General features: G+C 36.7%; 1 protein-coding gene across 2 annotated transcripts; it reads right to left on the reverse strand.

Annotated features, from left to right (window-relative positions):
- Positions 1-4,186: 4,186 nt before the first annotated feature.
- Positions 4,187-16,807, reverse strand: znf217 (zinc finger protein 217). 2 transcript variants are annotated; one of them, XM_052090781.1, is made up of 6 exons: positions 16,617-16,807; positions 10,652-12,312; positions 9,011-9,133; positions 7,542-8,870; positions 5,788-5,899; positions 4,187-5,693 (listed from the first exon to the last, which is right to left on the reverse strand). In XM_052090781.1, exons 2-5 carry the CDS (start codon positions 11,961-11,963, stop codon positions 5,799-5,801), a joined length of 2,865 nt encoding a protein of 954 aa, XP_051946741.1. In that variant the 5' UTR covers positions 11,964-12,312; positions 16,617-16,807; the 3' UTR covers positions 4,187-5,693; positions 5,788-5,798. The 2 variants fall into 2 exon arrangements, with proteins under 2 accessions (XP_051946741.1, XP_051946740.1); XM_052090780.1 differs by having other exon boundaries at positions 16,604-16,807.
- Between the last annotated feature and the right edge of the window lie 2,828 nt (positions 16,808-19,635).

A 19,635-nucleotide genomic window follows, 5' to 3' on the forward strand; every position in this document is an offset into this window, starting at 1 on the left:
CTGGGCTAAAGAAAAAGAACTGGTCTGTTGCTCAGTGGTCCAAAGTCCTCTTTTCTGATGAGAGCAAATTTTGCATCTCATTTGGAAACCAAGGTCCCAGAGTCTGGAGGAAGAATGGAGAGGCACACAATCCAAGATGCTTGAAGTCCAGTGTGAAGTTTCCACAGTCTGTGTTGGTTTGGGGAGCCATGTCATCGGCTGGTGTTGGTCCACTGTGCTTTATTAAGTCCAGAGTCAACGCAGCCGCCTACCGGGACATTTTAGAGCACTTAATGCTTCCTTCAGCAGACAAGCTTTATGGAGATGCTGACTTCATTTTCCAGCAGGACTTGGCACCTGCCCACACTGCCAAAACCTGGTTCAATGACCATGGTATTACTGTGCTTGATTGGCCAGCAAACTCGCCTGACCTGAACCCCATAGAGAATCTATGGGGCATTGCCAAGAGAAAGATGAGAGACATGAGACCAAACAATGCAGAAGAGCTGAAGGCCGCTATTGAAGCATCTTGGTCTTCCATAACACCTCAGCAGTGCCACAGGCTGATAGCATCCATGCCACGCCGCATTGAGGCAGTAATTAATGCAAAAGGGGCCCAAACCAAGTACTGAGTACATATGCATGATTATACTTTTCAGAGGGCCGACATTTCTGTATTTAAAATCCTTTTTTTTATTGATTTCATGTAATATTCTAATTTTCTGAGATTCTGAATTTTGGGTTTTCATAAGCTGTAAGCCATAATCATCAAAATTATATCAAATAAAGGCTTGAAATATCTTACTTTGCTTGTAATGAGTCTATATAATATATTAGTTTCACCTTTTAAGTTGAATTACTGAAATTAATGAACTTTTGCACGATATTCTAATTTTTCGAGTTTCACCTGTGTATATATATATATATATATATATATATATATATTTGTTATATAATATATGCTATTTGTTATATAATATATGCTATTTGTTATATTATATATGCTATTTGTTAAGGTGGTGCTGTTGTTTAAGTGATTGACTTGATTTACACTTGACATCGCTATTTTATGAAGATGCAACATGGAAATAAACTATAGCAAGTGTAACACATGAACAGTGTGATATTGAATGTACTACTGAAATGACTATTGAGACTCAATAAATGTTCAGTGTAGCTTCAATATATCCACGTAATTTTCCTTCCTTCTGATGCCATCTTTTTTGTGAAGTGCACCAGTCCCTCCTGCTGCAAAGCAACCCCCGCAACATGCTTCATGGTTGTGATGGTGTTCTTCGGCTTGCAAGTCTCACCCTTTTCCCTCCAAACATAATGATGGTCATTATGGCCAAACAGTTACATTTTTGTTTAATCATACCAGAGGACATTTCTGCAAAAAGTAAGATCTTTGTCCCCATGTGCACATGCAAACTGAAGTCTGGCTTTTTTATGTTGGTTTTGGAGCAGTTGCTTCTTCATTCTTGAGCAGCCTTTCAGGTTATGTCAATATAGGACTTGTTTTACTGTGGATATAGATACTTGTCTACCTGTTTCCTCCAGCATCTTCACAAGGTCCTTTGCTGTTGTTCTGGGATTAATTTGCACCTTTCGCACCAAATTACGTTCATCACCAGGAGACAGAATGCGTCTCCTTCCTGAGCGGTATGATTGCTTTGTTGTCCCATACTATTTATACTTGTGTACTATTATTTGTACATGTGAACATTGTACCTTCAGGCATTTGGAAATTGCTCTCAAGGATTAACCAGACTTGGATTGAGGTCTTGGCTGAATTGCCAATGATGTCAAGCAAAGTGGCACTGAGTTTGAAGATAGGCCTTAAAATACATCCACAGGTGCTCTCCAATTAGCCAATCAGAAGCTAATTGACTTATTGTCCAAAGGCCTGATGTCATTTTCTGGAATTTTCCAAGCTGCATAAAGGCACAGTTAATTTAGTGAATGTAAACTTCTGACCCACTGGAATTGTGATCTAGACAATTAAAAGAGAAACAATCTGTCTGTAAACAATTATTGGAAAAATTACTTCATGCACAAAGTAGATAAACCTTGGGTAAATTGTCAGCTTTACGCTAAGCTAAAATCCAATTTCTAGCCATTTTAAATTTTTAATTTTATATTAAGAAAATAACCATTGGATCATAATTTCCTTTTTTCTAGTAAGACCTTTGATATTAGGGCAAAAATCGTATTCTTGATAATAATTTTTGTATTGTTTTCCTGTAAAAATATCTAAACATCCTTAAAACAAGATCAATTTGATAAATCTTCTTTTAGAAACAACACTGCATAAGATATTTAGGTTTTTCAGAGAATGTATTTTTAACATGTGTATTTTGTCTTACTGTACTGGCAGAGTTTTATAGTCAAAACAAAACAAAAAAAATCTACCAGTGCTGAAGTAATCCAAAGTATTTAGATTACATTACTGTAATCTAACGGAATATGTAAAAAATCTGTAGTGGAATACATTTCAAAAGTAACCCTCCCAACTCAGTTAACTAAAAAAGTATTTGAAAACATAAAATGTGTTCTTTCTTTTGACAATGCTACCCAGTATACATGAAACGATAGTAAAGACAGACACTAAGCAGAATGACCTGTAAATGAGCCATTTTGGCAAAAATAATTGGCTCATGCCAATGTTCTCAAAATGATTTTATATCAGCCATTAAAATTGGCCTTGAGGTTATATTGGTCTTTTCCTATATAAAACAAGTGAAATTTATGTTATTCAAAATTATTTTAATTTAATTTTGAATTATAATTACAGATAATCTATTATTAGCAGTTAAACAACAGAATCACAAATGAAGAATGTAAATGCACTTCACCTTCTAAAGCTGAAAGAACATTACAGGATTACAGGAGTGTTGAACTGAACTTCCTAAAAGGAGGACTAATGACTATCATTTTGCACTTTGTCAATGGATGACTCTGCTCCTTAAAGGTACAACTTATAAACTTCAAATCTAATAAACAACATCCACCATGGAGATTCAAATAAAATACTGTTACAGACGGACTGCTTTCAAATGCTCACGCTTATTTGAGCATGTGCTGTTACTCCTTTTACATGGAAATGCACAACTAATCAAATTAAAACTGTGATATGTCCTTCGTTGATTATTAAACCGCAAAATGCTACAATCTTAGTCTGTATGAGCTTTAAATTAATGTGTGAAGACCACTCATACATTGGAAACTCTACAGACTATGAGAATCAATCGCATTGTATGAGATGACAGAACAGAGCACTAATCCACTCAAGCATTATTTTTATATAATTAAACCACACAATTTGCACTTAAACGATCACACTGAGCAGTGTAGGCAAACCGTTTATAACGTTTGTCAAAAATACAAATAGAAATAAAAGCATGATTCATAATAATAGCTAAACACATGCAATTGAAGAAATTGCAACAGAAATATATTATAACTGTATAGTAAAATGTACTCTTCACTGTAGAAATAATAATAATGCTTAATGAATAATGATTGTAATAATAATAAAGCAATATATAACAAGCAAGTGTGTTTTTGTACTGAAAAGTTTGTTCAAGTATGATAATTATTTGTTCTGTTTTACTTATTAAAAGTTTAAGGATTTTTTTTGATTAGACACCATTTTGATAATGAAGTAAAATACACTTTAAAACATGGAATTCTGGAAAATAAAAATGATAAATAATAAAAAAGGATAAAAGGATAAAAGGATTTGTGGAGAAAAAAAAAAAAAATCTAACAGATTTCAGTAGGGCCCTGCTTATAAAACATTATTAGAAACACTTGAAGGAAACGTGCATATCTTTTGATTTATTATTTACATTGAAATTTAACTTTAGGTGTGTTCAATAGCACATTATCAATTTAGCAAATTTTTTCTGTGGTATCAAAATTGGTGCAGAGAAACACTGGTATCGGTACCAACTACTAAAATGTTGGTCCTGTGATAACACTACTTTATACCGTCATGTCCAATCCACAAGATCAAATGAACTCAAACAAACTGACAACTTCGTCCAATTTACACAACTGCTTTATTCAGCCACTAGAAAGGGCTACAGCCCTGGAATACAACTGGCTCATTAACAAGGTAGTTACAAATTTGTAAATCCAAATTACACATTCTGCTGAAGACCAAAATAACAGCATGTTTGATCAAACATGTACAAAAGGGGGGCTTCATTATTTTTGTACACCCGTGAAAGACATAACACTACTCTGAAAAAGAATGCAGAGAATTAGTGAAAGAAAAAAACAATTAAAACAGGGAACAAATACACTCTAGAAAAAAATATTAGTATAACTACAAACGCATATTTACACATGGCGGTAACTACTTGTAAACCAAACTACCTACAGTACACTAACCCAATTCAGTGTTTAAAAAGTTTCACAAGTCAAAATACTGAGGGGGGCAAAGACCCCCAAAAAAAACCACACTTGCATTTGATAATTTGTTGATAAGATACAGCATAAAGCAGCATCGGTTTTTGACTTACCAGTACTATTATCAGTAAACACAGTGACATCAACCAGTTCACTTAACTAATCTTGCTAACAGAACCAAAAAGAGGCAATTCCTCAGTTTTCCAGTAATAAATTGAAGCAAAAGAAACGCAAAAAAAAAAAAAAAAATAGAAAATTCAAGTTCATTATCAAATGAATATGATGCATTTCAGCTCATGAAAGCCCCTTAAATATGACAAAATAATTTAACTCTCTGGTGGATAAACATACGTTATTATCATGAACACCGACCGTAACTGAAACCTTGACATGCTTTAGCCACCATTGCATGGGTTTCGAGAAAAAAAATCAAAAACATATCCACACAAATTTCATGACAACACGCTTACCTGAAAATAAATACACATCATTGATTATTAAGTAAAAAACCACACAAGAACAAAAACATTCGGGTGTATGAAAAAGTAACATCTGACAACAAATAAACAAAAACGCTCACCACACATTCAACAGAACTGCTTGGCAGTGGCGGGATCACAGTTATTCAGGATTGACAAAATGCATGTTTTGTCACAGTGAAAAAGGTTCCACGCAGTCCCTGCATTTCTTTTATTTTTAAATGTACCGATAGCACAGTACGTCACCATTGCTTGAACACAGCAGCTAAATTTGTACAAACAAGTAGGTTGCGAACTTTGTAAATTTCATTTTCTGCATAACGTACAGTTGACCTTTACATTGTAAGAAGAGATGTTAAACATTAACAATACAAACAATGAAAAACATCACTCCCCCGTTTATTTGGTCTGTGCCGTACACTCGTATAAAGCACTCAGGCTTTAAATAAATGTAAATGGAGGCACTTGCTTGATTTTGTGGTTTCATTAGTATTTAGGCATTCAAAAACCACCAACCCAAAACCAACCGTCAACCGTGCACAGTAAACAGGAGAGCGTCCGACATTCGGCTTTGTGTTAAGTGCACTGCAGATAGAATTATTGCCATAATGGAATGCAATTTGAATCAAAACAACACTGTTCAAGGCCATAGTCAAAGTTCAGTCCAAGGCCCATATCACACAGTACATCCTTCCAATATGCTGTAGCGGTAGTGTCTGAGGCACACCCAGAGCAACATCAAGTCATTTAAACTATCCTCCCAGCTGAGATCCACAACGTTGGTGATTGCATCATCGTTTTTCTCTGTGTATTTCAAAGCTGTGAAGGAGAGGCGATATACCATGATCAGTGAGGTCGATCCAAATACATTATTTTTGAATTGAGAGCAAGGTCTACCAAAGAGTTTCTTTACCTTGGAAATTTCTAAGAGCTCTTATCTGAAGGTCCACAGCGTTCGTTACGCAGAGGGCTGGTTTGGATTCTCATGCTAGTGGAGTAATGAGGGAAGATCATAGGCCTACTCCCTAAAGAGAGGAGCATATAGGGTAGTGTTCAGTTATGATAACAGCTCATGTCCTGACTAACTAGGCTAGGACCTACTTTATTTTTTCATGTGCTGTTCAGTCTCTGCAGTCAAGTGCTCAGCTCTTTGAAGTATACTCTTTTGACTGAGAGCCTAAACGGACACCTGCTACGACTGCTTTGCAATACTCTTTTTACATAGTAAATGGCAGGCACATGCGCCAACGACAGGGACCAAGACGTAGGGGTGGGTAAAAATATCAAATTCCCAATGCATCTCATTTGATTGTAAAGTAAAGGCAGGTGCACACGGTGCGATTTTGGCCACGATTCTGCCGTCTGAGTCAAATTTCTGGAATTTCTCTCATCATAGGGCAAAATCGGCAATCTTACAATGTTCAGTGTGACATGTTTACAGACGGCCGATTAATAGCCTTTGCGATGATCTTCAGATTCCAACAAAATATGGGCAGCGTCTGAAATTTAGCATCACAACCACATAGTGTGACTTCTATTACGATGACCAGATGATTCCACTCCTATCTCGTACCCAAAAGAAACCTGCTCCACATTTGCACCACCATAGCAACATTTGTGCCCAGTTTTTATTTCCACAATGAATATTTGCTTGTGGTAGCTCATCATTACTGTAGGCTACCTCCCGCACTCACGTTCATTCTCAACATCTGTAATTTTCTGTATTTGTGATCAGGCGGTAATATTATAGGCCTATTTGACAAAATCCATCTTTCTTGTAAATGTTAGCCAATGCTCGTGATGGAGTGGTATTAGCGCAACGTAAATGCTGTTGTCCTGACTTTCTGAGAGGGAAATAAAACGCTCCTCCGTGGAGAGCAAATTTAGCTGTTTCGCTTCTATTTCGCAACACTCCCGTAACGTGAGTCACGTTCACGGATCTGGACGATTGGGAGCACAGTCGGCTATGATGTATATCGTGCATTCTGAAATAACGACACACAGTGTGCTGTGGCGATATCAATGCATTCATATCATACAGTCTGACAAGCAACAATCGTAAAGGACTATTATAAATCGTGTTTGATTTATGGTGGGTGAACACTGTGCACCCACCATAAATCAGGCCGTCAAAACTGCAATCAAACACTCGATTTGCTTTAAGGTGAAGTTGAAGCCTGGTGCAAGTGATGCTCTCTGTACTATTCTAGTTCTGGAGCCCGTGCTTCAACTGGGGTTCCCTCACTATCAGCGGGGCAGAGATGGGATAGTGCAGAGCTGATCACTTAGCGGTGGCTTCCCTTGAAGATCACAAGGCCTACCATGATATCGTGGTGTGGGCTTCTAAACTTAAGACCCATTTGAATTCTGAAAAATGTCTAGTTTAAAGCACTAGAGGAAGTCAAACCTCTTAAACAGCTGGACAGCCCTAAATTATATGCAGCAATGTTCGATTGGACATTTTAAAAAGTAAATAAACAAATAAGTAAATAAGTAGGGGTTTACCTTATATTCAAGCACGGAAAGGCAGTTTTTGAAAAGTTTGTTGCTCTAACATTCTAAGAAAATTATTGTCTACAGTGAGATTTGCATATCATTCATCAGGTGTAACCTGATGTATCCATTACCTGATGAGTATTATCTGAGAAACACTCTTTAAACATTTACCTGTCACAGGTGATGCCATGACACCATGACTGGAACTTGCAGTGGTGGGATGATAGAGTGAGGTCAAGTTGTTGGGCGTGTAGGTGCCCATTAAGTTGATGACGTTCCAGTCCGCTTGCAAGCTGCTACTAGACGTCGCTGGAGTCATCTTAACAGGAGCTACAGGGGAATTCGTCTGGAGTGATATTTTCATATTTCTTCCATAAGGCACTGGCCTGTTGATGTCCTCTCCATGCCACCCAGATGCAGCATGTAGAGGCTCAAATGACTTCTGTCTTTTACTAGAGGGTTCGCCGAAATCCATTTGCGTCAGGTTCCTGAATCGGTCTGACAGGCAAAGTCTGCCTGGATCTGTGGGCCAAACCATTCCGTTTTTGCCCATACTTGCCCTCTGATGATCCACGCGAGGTCGCTGCTTGGACATATCTCGATCGATTACCAGTGGTGCATTTAATTTCCTGCTTGATTCTGCAGCACGTTCTGGGATTCTGGACATCGAGCTGGTAGGTACATTCGATTCCTTGCCTCTATGACTCTCCTGGTGCTGATCTCTCAAGCGTTCTTTGGCAGGAGAAATTTTAGACATTTGAGGATGTTTGGAAGCCTTCTCCCCAGGTTTTTCTTGCTGGCGTAGTGGGGATTTTGTCCGTCGGGGATGCTTCTTGTTAATTTGGGGCAAAGGAGTGACGTCTTTGCCCTCCAGAGCTGGGGGGCAACCAGTATATCGTTTCTGCTTTTGAGATCCCCTGTATCCATTCTTCTTAACGTCCAATTTCTCCTTGTGGATGAGCTTCTTATGCATCAGAAGAACTTCAGGGTAGAGGGTTTTATAAGAGCAAGAGGTACATGTGTTGGTCAGTAAAAGGTTCCTCTGCAATGAGGTAGCTGACACAGAGAGATACACTTTACAGGACAAATTCAATGGTGCCTCGGAAGCCTCCTTCTCCTCCATCTTTAGGTTTACTGGTAAGGGGCACTTTTTGCTGACCTCACTGGTAGGGGTATATGGAGCCACCACAGGAGAATGTATATGCTCGTGCTTGACTTGAATGGAAGGACTGGTGCTGTTAGTGATTGGCTGGCTCTTGCTAGGTTCGTGTTTAACATTAGCAGGGAGAGGTTTAGGAGCAAGCCATTGCTTGGTAGGTTTAAATGCCTTTTTGTCATCTACATTCTTGGGGGAATCAATGGTCTTGATATGGTTTCTAGAAGGAATGTTTGGGATCTCTGTGAAAGGCTTGTCCTTATGACGTCTGTCTAGATGGTATCTCAAAGACGTTTTCTGTGCCGCAGCATAGTCACAGTATTCACATTTATAAGGTTTTTCACCTGTGAAAAAAAAAAAGAGATGTAAATACTTATATTGTAAGAAAAACTACCGACAAGCAAAGAGAGATTTAACAATCAAACAAACATGTAAACAAAATATACACACACACAAAAAAAGAAGTTAGAAATATTTTACAAACCAGTATGTGTCCTGAGATGAATATTGAGGTAATAGTTAGAGCGGAAAGTCTTCCCACAGTAACTGCATTTTCTTGGCGCAAGAATTTTGAGCTTCATTTTACCTGAGCCATCCTCACTTTTATCTGTAGGAAGAAATAAGGCCCAGAGAACCTCTTTAATAAAATACTAATATAACAATTTCTTTAAAATAATTATTAAAACCATTTTTACATACATTTCTGAATTAAATTGAATGCAACCATTTAAATAAAGGTTTTTACAAATGATTTACAAAATGATCTGTTTTGTTCATATCTCATGAATAAGGCCCAACTGGAACTCTTTAAGAGTCTAGAACTGTGCAAGAGCAATTTTTTAACAGACCAGCAGAGAGAGCTCCAAGATCTACTATCTGCACAAGCAGAAATGTCTGCGCATGTGTGCATTGAACTTGAACACTATCACAGAAAAAAAGCCATTTCTGTCCCAGTGTTAAATTAGATTTATATTTGTAAATCACAATCATATAGTCCAATTCTAATTCCAAATGTACATAATTTGATTATCTATAAGCAACTTCTCCAATAATGACTACCATAAGCTCTCTTAAAATGAATAGTTCACCCATCTCAGCTCTTTAGGTCTATACTATGCAAGGAAATTGTGATAAGAACTTTGAAGCTCCAGAAAGCACATAAAGGCAGCATCAAAGTAATTCATATGACTTCAGTGGTTTAATCTGTCTTCTGAAGCAATCTAATCGATTTTGGGTGAGAACAGGCCAAAATATAACTCCTTAAAAAAACTAAATCAATGCTATATTCAACAAATAAAAAGCCTCAGATTTTTTATGAAATTACACAGAAAACGATTTGATTAAAAGATTTGCATAAAGACAAATTATGCATTTTCTGTTTTAATTTGCCTGGATTCAATGTTAAATATTTTAAATGTTATGATCATATGGTGTTTAATTAAATTGATACATACAGCTTTAATCAAGCTATGTTGTGCAGCATTTTATTTTACCAAAAATAAAATTGCAATTGTTATGGTAAAATAAAATGCTGCACAACAAAGCTTCACAGTAATAATGAAATCAATGAAGACATCTGATTTCCTGTGGCAAAAGGCTGCTATGGCTGAAATCACAACATGTTGATAAAACACATTGGTGACTTTGATTTTACAGATAATAATACCAATAATAATATTAAAACAACCATTTAATATTAGATAATTGTTATGACGTTCTCTGCAAGTGCTTTTCATGTGGAGTTCAAAGTGGCATGAATCATGTAAATGGGGCTTCACAGTTGGGATTTAATGCCCATTGCAATGAATATGCAAACTACTTGGATTCGATCTTTCAATTATTCAACCTTCATTTAATGTTACTTGTATTGGTGCTATTTTAGTGAATTTGTCTTTATACAGTATTGTGGAATGCTTTATTTGGAAAATGTTAATAAAACTTTATTGTTAAATATTAGTTTTGTTTCTTAGAAGCAACTAAATTCACTTTGACAGGACGTCAAATTTCAGCACTTTCGAAATCTGCGATTAATCACGATTAACTATGAAAAATAATGTGATTAAATATGTTAATCGACTGACAGCACTATTAGAAACAAATAAAAATACAAATGCACGGATAATACCTGGATTAAAGGAGTCAACTGGCATTCCCTCTTCAGAGCCATCCTCGGAATACTCCTCGGCTCGGTCAAGAGAAGAATTGCTACATGAGCCCACACTTTGGGCCCTCCCCTCTACAGGTGTGGTGGGGCTCTCTGCTCCCCCCCTCTCCTTCTTGTGGATTCTAGAGTGGAGGACCAGCTGATGGTACGTCCTGAAGATCTTGCCACACTCTTCACAGCTTGTTGGCTTGTCTTTACGAATCAGCCCCTTTTGCTCTGGAGATGGGGAAGGGCTTTCAGCTGTTGGCTTAATTTCAACTCTCAGACCTCGTCTGGGCTTATCGCCACCATTTGAATCCCAGATGGCACCCAGTTCCTCTTTGTCAGAACCAGAGTCCTCGTTGTCAGAGTTGGAGTCTGCGTTGAGCTCCTTGGCCAAGTTTGGACCTGCTGCTAACTTGCCCCTGGTGGCCAACTGCCATGCCTGGTATGTGTTGAAAGGGTCAAGTTGAGATATCCAGCGTCCAGATGAGTGGTTCTGTTTAGCTTTGCCTCCAGATGCATGCAACTGCAGGGTTTGCAAAAAAGCCTCCTTAGACTCGGGATCCTCCCCAGCAAGTTGGCTGCTGACCAAGGTGTTCTCATCCACTTCTGATTCACGATTGTGAACTTTGCTGTGCTTTGCCAGAACTTCTTTGTTAGGGAAGAAGAAGCCACAAACCATGCACATTTTGTAAGGTGAGATCACAGGTGATGGGGGCTGGTCTTGGACTATGTCATTAATGGTGGCTGGGGTCTCCAGGTCCTGATTTTTGTTTTTAGACCCTGCCTTTCCACCATGGGTTCTCATGTGGTTCTTGAGGAACCAAGGTTCTTTGAAACGCCGTCCACACAGGCTGCAGCTATAGGTGAAAGAGTCCTTGTGCTTTCGCATATGGGTTTCCAACTCCGTTGCATCTGCAATGGCTTGACCACAAACAACGCAACAGAGCTCCTCATTCTTTTCCACAACTTGGCTGGACTTAGAACGAGCCCTCTCAGTAGGAGTCAAGAACTCCGCTTCAACACGCAGCACTGCGGGAGCATGGAATGTTGTGGGATGCTCTGAGAGAAGGTGAGGTCCCAGGTCTTCATGATGTATGAAAGTCTCCTCACAAAACATGCAGTCTAGAGGTAGGCTTATTTCTGTCTGCAAGTCTGTTTTTTCCACTGAGCTGGCGTGAGGCGTCATGCTAGATCCAGCACCAGGCATACTTGCACTACTGTGGCTAAGGTGGTCATGGCCTAGTCCATCAGGACTTTCAACATATGGGATCAATAGGTGGGTAGGCATTTCAGCTGCTCTTGAAATTTATTTATATATGTCTTTCTTATTTTGCATCAGGTGTTGGTTACTTTAATGAAACAATATGTTGTTAGGAGTTATAGAGGAGTCGGTCATGGAGGACACGTTTGAGAGATTAAAAAATCCCAAATACTCTAAACCCTTCCATGGAACTCTCTAAATGGTTTTCTTAGGCTTCAAATAAGTGTATTTGCATACAGTTTAAGTAAGCCCCTATGATCCATTATTTACCATAGAAGCAGTTGGGGCTTACCAGTCACTGCCAGATGCTTGGGAGCAAACTCAATCAGTTTATTTCAGGTGATTCACACAGAGAAATTGTCCTGACAGGCAAAACCTGAAAAGGAAAGATAGACAAAGTCAGGTGTGGCCACATCTTTGGAATGCAAATGGATCAAATCAGCACATCCAAAAACAAATGATTAAATTAAGTGGAACACCACACTCATTTCCTTTGTACGGTTACTTGAGTAGAAAAGTGTCACATGGATAGCTTAAAAAATAATGAATAATCAACAACAAAAGGCTTTAAATTGGATTTTTATCTGAATTGTCCAAGCACACCAAACTGAATAACATGAAAATGTTGTTAAGTATATTGCATTGTCATAGAGCAAAAATGTTATTTAAAAAAGTGACTTAAAGTGGATAAAATAGTGCAAGTATCTCGGATAATTAAGACCAAAAGAAAAAAAAAACAACCTTGACGATAGGATCAAGGTAAAATAATGGATAACATTATTGCATTAAATATATATATAATTTTTTTTTTTTACGGTCAATTGAGTTTATACGATTTAATGTGGCTATAACTTCATAATTCTATTAAGACATTATTGTTGCTTTTCCTTTTTTTTTAAAGGCAACAAAAAGCAGACAGAGCAAAATCCAGAGATAAACAAGTAATTAAAGATCCAGGCTGCCATCCAAAGGTTGTGAGATGAATTCAAAGTATCTGAATTGGGAGTGTACCAACAACTAGAGATTTGCCTAATGTAATATTGTCAAAAAAACAAAGAAGAGTAATGTCAAAGATATCCTACTGAATTCTAATTTACAATGCATTTCATTACAATTTCATTTCGAGAATCAGTTATAACTGGCCTCAACTGGATTCTGTATTTATTCATAAGAAGGGAAAACCCATTTTAGGTAAATTCCAGATCTTTCTCAAATGTTTTCAGGGAAAAAAACTGATGAAATGCTGTTCTTCAGATGCATTGCTCTGGTGCAACAGGAAGTCAAGAGTTGTATATCTATAATGGTGTCCTTCACAATATCTGTGAAACCTCACTCACGAGGCCCAAGGTGGAGCCACAGCATTGTTTTACATCTATTTAGCTTACCTCCCATGCTGAAAAACATCAATAGATAAGAGAAACCACATTTATCGTTCTCTTAAACCCAGTATCATTATACAGCACTTAAGCTAGCCTAAACAGAAAGTTTTAGTCAACTTGCAAATCATTGTTGAACCGTCCTGAAGAGTATAAACAAAGCATAAACTTTAAATACAATATAGAAAATGAATGGAGGGCAGGCCCTGTATCAGTCACTTTTTAATAATGGAAAATCTACTACTCTCAACATTATAATTTATGCTCTCATGCTAATCCAAACAAACACACTACTAGTACAAATCACTTTCCAAAAAAGATATAGGCACTGCTAATGTTGGGTGGTGAAAAAGAGAAACAGAGACTGAAAAGGAAGCTTCAAAACTTCAGCTATCTACCAAATAACCACTGTTAAAAAAGGAAAGTGAAAAAAGAAAACCATCCATGATGTATTTTTAAACGCATAAACAACCCACCATCATCTTACTGTGCTGAAATATGCTAATCCGAGCCTTGGCATCCTCATTTAAACACATTTCCTTGCCAAAATTGTTTACATTGAAATGGGCCATTGCATATTAAGTGAGTAGCTATACACAGACACATACCATTGCCCTGAGACATAACATATAAAGCAAGGGGTTGCCTATCCATCACCAAAGTAGTATGACATTAAAAAAGTATTAGCTCCTGCTTTACTTATGTCATTATAATGTACTAAAACCACAGTTAGTTGACATGTGGAGGAAACCGCTAGAGGACAGCTGGTGTTTGTCTAACTCTTTTGTTTGGGCTTTTCCATGCCACCTTTTCACAAGAACGACATGCTAGCCCTAAAACTCATCCAAATTTATCGCTAAAAGTTTGTCTTAAGTTATTAAAAAGACCAGGTGTCTGTTACATGTATTGTTTAGAACAATAACTGGTACAACTTGCCCATGCAAATACACGGAAAACGGGATATGAACACTAAGTTAAGATGAACATGATCATTTCAGTCATCTGCTTGGATGGTGCAGCCGCTAGTAATTATCTCTGTCAGAAATTATGTCGATAAAAAGTATGTTACTGTCATTTTAGAGTAAACACACTTTAATTATCTCTGACAGACATTTTGTAGGTAAAACTATGTAACTTTTATTAATACGTTGAGATACGTATATATATATGTATATGTATATGTATATGTATATGTATATGTATATATATATATATATATATATATTAAACACACACTTTAAGGCAGACCTGGGCAACTTACAGCCAGCAGACCAGATCTGGCCCTCCTCATGGTTTAACGTGGCCCACGAGTCATTTATCCTAAAAGCGTTGTTTTACTTTTTGTTCATGGATATTTCAGTTATCTTGCATTGGGAACTAATGCGCCTCCACAGGCATTTCACATCCTCAGGGTTGCCAGATATGAGACGCAAAACCCCCAATTTGAGAATTATACTTGTGCAAATTGGAAATGTTCTGCCTAATGTTATACATAATTTGTGCAATCTGGCAACCGTACACGCGGGTGCGCTCTTTCTAGCTCTCGCTTTCCTCTTTGCACAAACTTGGCAATCTTAAGTGCAATATTCTGCTCAAGGAAAAGCATTGTACAGCCACTCTGTGTCCATTCTTGAGGCTGCTTGTGATGTTTGGTGCTACTATGTTTGTAGGCAAACCTTCTCAGTGATTAAATTAAATATAAAAGTTGATCTCGGCATCATTGACACGCGAGCAAAGCAAGCGAGAGATGAATATGTATATGTATTTATTATTTGTGCAATTTAGAAATGTTTAAGTCCCCTCGCACCTGTATGTTAATTTAACTCTTGCCGTAATAATTCATCATAGTCGTGCAGCCGGTTTTAAGTCAAACCATTGACGAAACTCGCATCATGACACTTTTAGCATGTAAACGGGTAATGTTTTGCAACAAAAGTTTGAAGTTCTATCATTTTTTATTAAAACAGACCCCTGATGTAGAAAGTGCTAAATTGAATAACAAATTAACAGGGCTGTAGAGATGGTAAAATAAACCATTTATAATAAGCTCAGCCTGTATTCAGTTTTTTTTAATCCCTAATAGAAAAGTATCTACCTTTGTAGAGCAATACAATACTTTAAGCAATTGTAGAAAAGCCCAAATAGTCACATATACACATCAGAAAATTGAGTACACAACTATTTCTGGGCTTAAAAGATATAAAAACAAACAAAATCAATGTGGATGTGCATTGGCACAATGTGGCCCCCTATGCACTACTTAAAACCCGATGTGGCCCCTTTACCAAAATAGTTGCCCACCCCTGCTTTAATGCATTCAAACTTTTCTGAGTGATTACCATAAGAGCACAAAGTGTGCGATTTGACGATGCCTGGTGATTAAAACAACGGTCATTTGTTGTCATTTGGCGACCAAGAATATTTTTTCCAAAAACAAGAGGAACAACATAGCCGTTCAAATACAGAGGGTGTATATACATATAAAATAATGTCTCATGTGTGGAAGCGTGTCATTAATGTGGCCGTAATTTCCTGACACGTGATCATATACAACTCAATAAGCTGCTCTATAGACTGCACGTTCTTCTGCTACATACCTCTCCAATATACCTGTTTGGCCTCTGGTTTCTTTTCCCCCTTTTTGGAATGTGGTACAATACTCCTTCCTGACTACTTAATTTGCATAAGCCGTTTTGACTACAGAGAACTTATATATATATATGATTAAATCTAAGTAATAAATAACTTCTCCAATAACCCACAAAGTAGTCTGGGTGGAAAGAACGTGGAAATAAAAATAGAATAGACTAGAATAGATCATTAAATAAGAAAAACTATTTTTTTTTTTCATATCAAAAACCACCCAAGGACGCCCATACATAAAAGTCCATTCTTCTTTGTAGCTATTAGAACAACTTGCATACATAAAATATATTGGAAGTGCACCATAACTGGGATAACTGTGAAATAAAACCTTACACACTTTTGAAAGGCCGGCTTAGACTTTTGTCAAGATGTTTTCTATTCTTTCACCCATTAGAGTTAAGGAGGAACATCAAAAGAACTTAAAGCAGTTCCTGCATTACCCAAAAAAAAAAAAATAGAGGCACCAACTTCTATCACACTCTTTCATTACGAATGAATCTCAATATTTAAACTAAATCGATATGTTGTAACATATGGCCTAGTTTGTTGACTTTTGCTTAGGTTAGATCAACCTGTGATCGTATAGATAATAGAAATTTGGCTAACGACAGACTAGCGATGAGTAATAGAAAATAAGGAACTCACCCTCCATGCCTACCATTGTGTTCAGACTTCGTCAGGGACTCTTATTCTGTGCTAAAATAATCGCTATTAGAAGTAATAATGTCTTGAAAGAATGTTATTTCCTTCTGGAAATATGATGAGCTGAGTTAGCCAATTGTTAGCCGGACAAAACGCCTTGCTTTCTATGTTTGCAAATCACTCACAATGCAGCTGTTGCGTTCAGAGAGAGAGAGAGAAATAGCGAGAGAGAGTGAGAGAGAGAGAGAGCGAGAGAGAGAGGCAGGCGCGCTCCCGTGGGACAGGCAGGCGCGTTGCCGCGTTCACGCAATACTCAATACAGAAGCGGTGTGATCACGTGACCCACTCAACTCAACTGTTCTACATCGAGTTTATCTATTTTTGTTACAAATGATTTGTGCCTCGCTGTTATTGTTTATAGCTCGAGTATGCGAGTTATGCACGGATTCTGAGGCACGTGGACGCTTGAACACACCTCTATGATGAAAATGTTGTTCATTTTGGAGTTTGAAGTAATTTTGAAATAGTTTTTCACAGGTTTAAAGTCACAAATGTCTAAAGTGGTGTAACCCCGGAGACAGTAAAAAAAATAAGATAAAAGTCTCATTAAAAGCTGTTACTAGGTATATATTAGAAATATTGTCATGAGTAGTTTGGAATAATATTTTATCATTATTTCACAAATAAATAAATAATAATATTAAGTGAAACAATTATTTTATGTTTTTTAAAGTTGCACCGAATCAAAGTCAGGTGGTGCAACATGCAAGGAGATATTCTGTTGTCATGTGACAAAAATAAATAAATAATAGACACCACTTTAAACACTTTTATCAGATATTTATCAGATGAAAAATCTAACATATTTTGACTTTTTTTGTTTGTTGAAAAGGTGCATTTTGCTCTTGTCAAATGGAGTAACCCTAAGAAAACCTCTATATTTGCAAACTAAAACATGCATGATATTTGTAAAAAAAAAAAAGTAAAAAACGAAACACACACACACACACACACACACACACACAGGATAAGTAATTTTATATGAATTATATATAATTTATACTTTTACTTGATGGTTCCACTTGACATTTCATTAAATAATTTTTTTGGGTGGAAAATTATATAAATGTTGTTTTTTTATGTATCAAAACAACATGGAAACACGTGCATTTCTAAGATCTTGAAACATGTGTTTTAAACAGTTTTGGGTGTAATACAATTTAAAAGTAATTAGTTACTGTAATCTGATTACTTTTTCAGCAACAACAAAAGTAGCATAATGCATTAAATTTTTTTAACTATTATAATCAGATTACAGTTACTAACTTTCAGTTAATGTAATAATTACTTTTAAACAGGGATATTCTTATTTCTAATATATAATTAATGCAGAATACATGAATTTTGGCCCATAACGAGTTTTTGCGAAGGAGAACTGTGAGGTGCTGAATGAATGACTTGTGTCTAACAATGAACAAGAAAGAAATATAGACATTATTTTGAGTGTTTTAGAAAGTAACTTAAAAGTAAAGTAATTAGTAATATGATACAATTTCAATGAAGTAATTAGAAAAGTAATCCAATTAGTATTTTAGAGAAATAATGATTAATTTGTAGTGGATTACTATTTTGAAGTAATTTCCAAACACTGGTTTTAAATGATAGATTTTTAAAAGATTTCTTATTTTTATCAGCTCGGACAACTGACCTATTTGAACGTTAAAATCTATGATATGCCCTAATTAAACATGTAGCCCACCTCATGGTGGGCTTAAAGATAAAACATGTTATTATGACTGCATGTAACAATTACTGTTCAAAATACAGATGTTGACAAAACTTCCGCATGGTTTCAATTCATTATGCTTCTGACAAACGCCAATAAGCATTGAACCGTCCGTCACTATTCTGCAACAGCATGAAACTACAGGAAATTTGTCTGTTATTTGAGAGAGCAGATACCTATCACGTCCTCTCTGCACTGCTTCCCTGAACTCACACACACACCATGTGGGGTGGGGGAAGGGGTAGAAGACACACACACAAGAAAAACACTAATGTAAAGGCTATAGTTCAGTTTGTTCTATTTACTTTATTGGTTAAAAGTCAACATCATATTTTTGAAAGCGAAGATCTCTTCGATTCACTACAAGAATATGTGGAAGAAGAGCACAGTATTGTTATGATCTTTCTTCAAATAAGTAAATGTGAAACTAGTGCATGATATGAACACTGACATTATGTAGTGCATAAGGTGTTTGCAGAATAATCAATCATATTTGATTTATCATCATTCATTTAGTTCACTATTTTTATGATTGTGTCATAATTATGCAGGATTAGGACTGCTATTCCTTTACATGACGTACAAAGGAAATGCTTACTAAGACAAAAGGCATTTGTAACATTTGAAACCATTTTGCTTGAACGGGAATAAGAGCAAACTATGGAACCAATACTTCATCAAAACTGAGAAGTTCTTTAAACGCCCCCAAGGCAAAGGACACAGAACTGTTAAGTTGCGCAATCTTTCAGTTGAGAAGACTTTGTTATTGAAATCACTCAAATGAGACCTGTATGTATGACTTGCATTGTATTGTTATGGCTCTACTTTTAAATGCATGTTTTACAAACCTGTATTTACAGTAAGTTCTAACATAAATATCTCTTCATTTCAATGCATTGTTTGGTTCAGAAATCTGGATGTAAGAAACTTAAGCATGAAAAAAAAACGTGTATATTCAGCACATTTAAAAGTGGATTTGAATGGCTGTTTATTTGAATGACGGTTTTTAATTCTTCTGCAGTCGTCAAACTCGTCTTCTCTTTAAGTTAAATATTATGCATGTGAATGAAGCTGCAACTTCCCCATCCCCCATTTCCACACCCAGCCCTCATGGAAAGGAAGATGCAACTCTTGGAAATCTCCCTAAGGTCTTTTGCTTTGGCATTGTTCTTGTGTAAGGATCAAATGCCATGTTATTTTATTATTTTTGCCTATAAGAGACCCTCATTGGTTTAGACAAACATCACTA

The sequence above is a fragment of the Xyrauchen texanus genome, chromosome 25, assembly GCF_025860055.1.
Source record: "Xyrauchen texanus isolate HMW12.3.18 chromosome 25, RBS_HiC_50CHRs, whole genome shotgun sequence".
Classification (NCBI taxonomy): domain Eukaryota; kingdom Metazoa; phylum Chordata; class Actinopteri; order Cypriniformes; family Catostomidae; genus Xyrauchen; species Xyrauchen texanus.

What these genes read in the sequence shown, in the direction of transcription:
- znf217 (XM_052090781.1), bottom strand. Translation starts at nt 11,963, where the DNA reads ATGCCTACCCACCTATTGATCCCATATGTTGAAAGTCCTGATGGACTA. An exon ending in TCATCTCAGGACACATACTG is followed by an intron (nt 8,871 to 9,010) that starts GTTTGTAAAATA and finishes TTTTTTTCACAG; the next exon opens with GTGAAAAACCTTATAAATGT. An exon ending in CATGGCATCACCTGTGACAG is followed by an intron (nt 5,900 to 7,541) that starts GTAAATGTTTAA and finishes TCCTCTCTTTAG; the next exon opens with GGAGTAGGCCTATGATCTTC.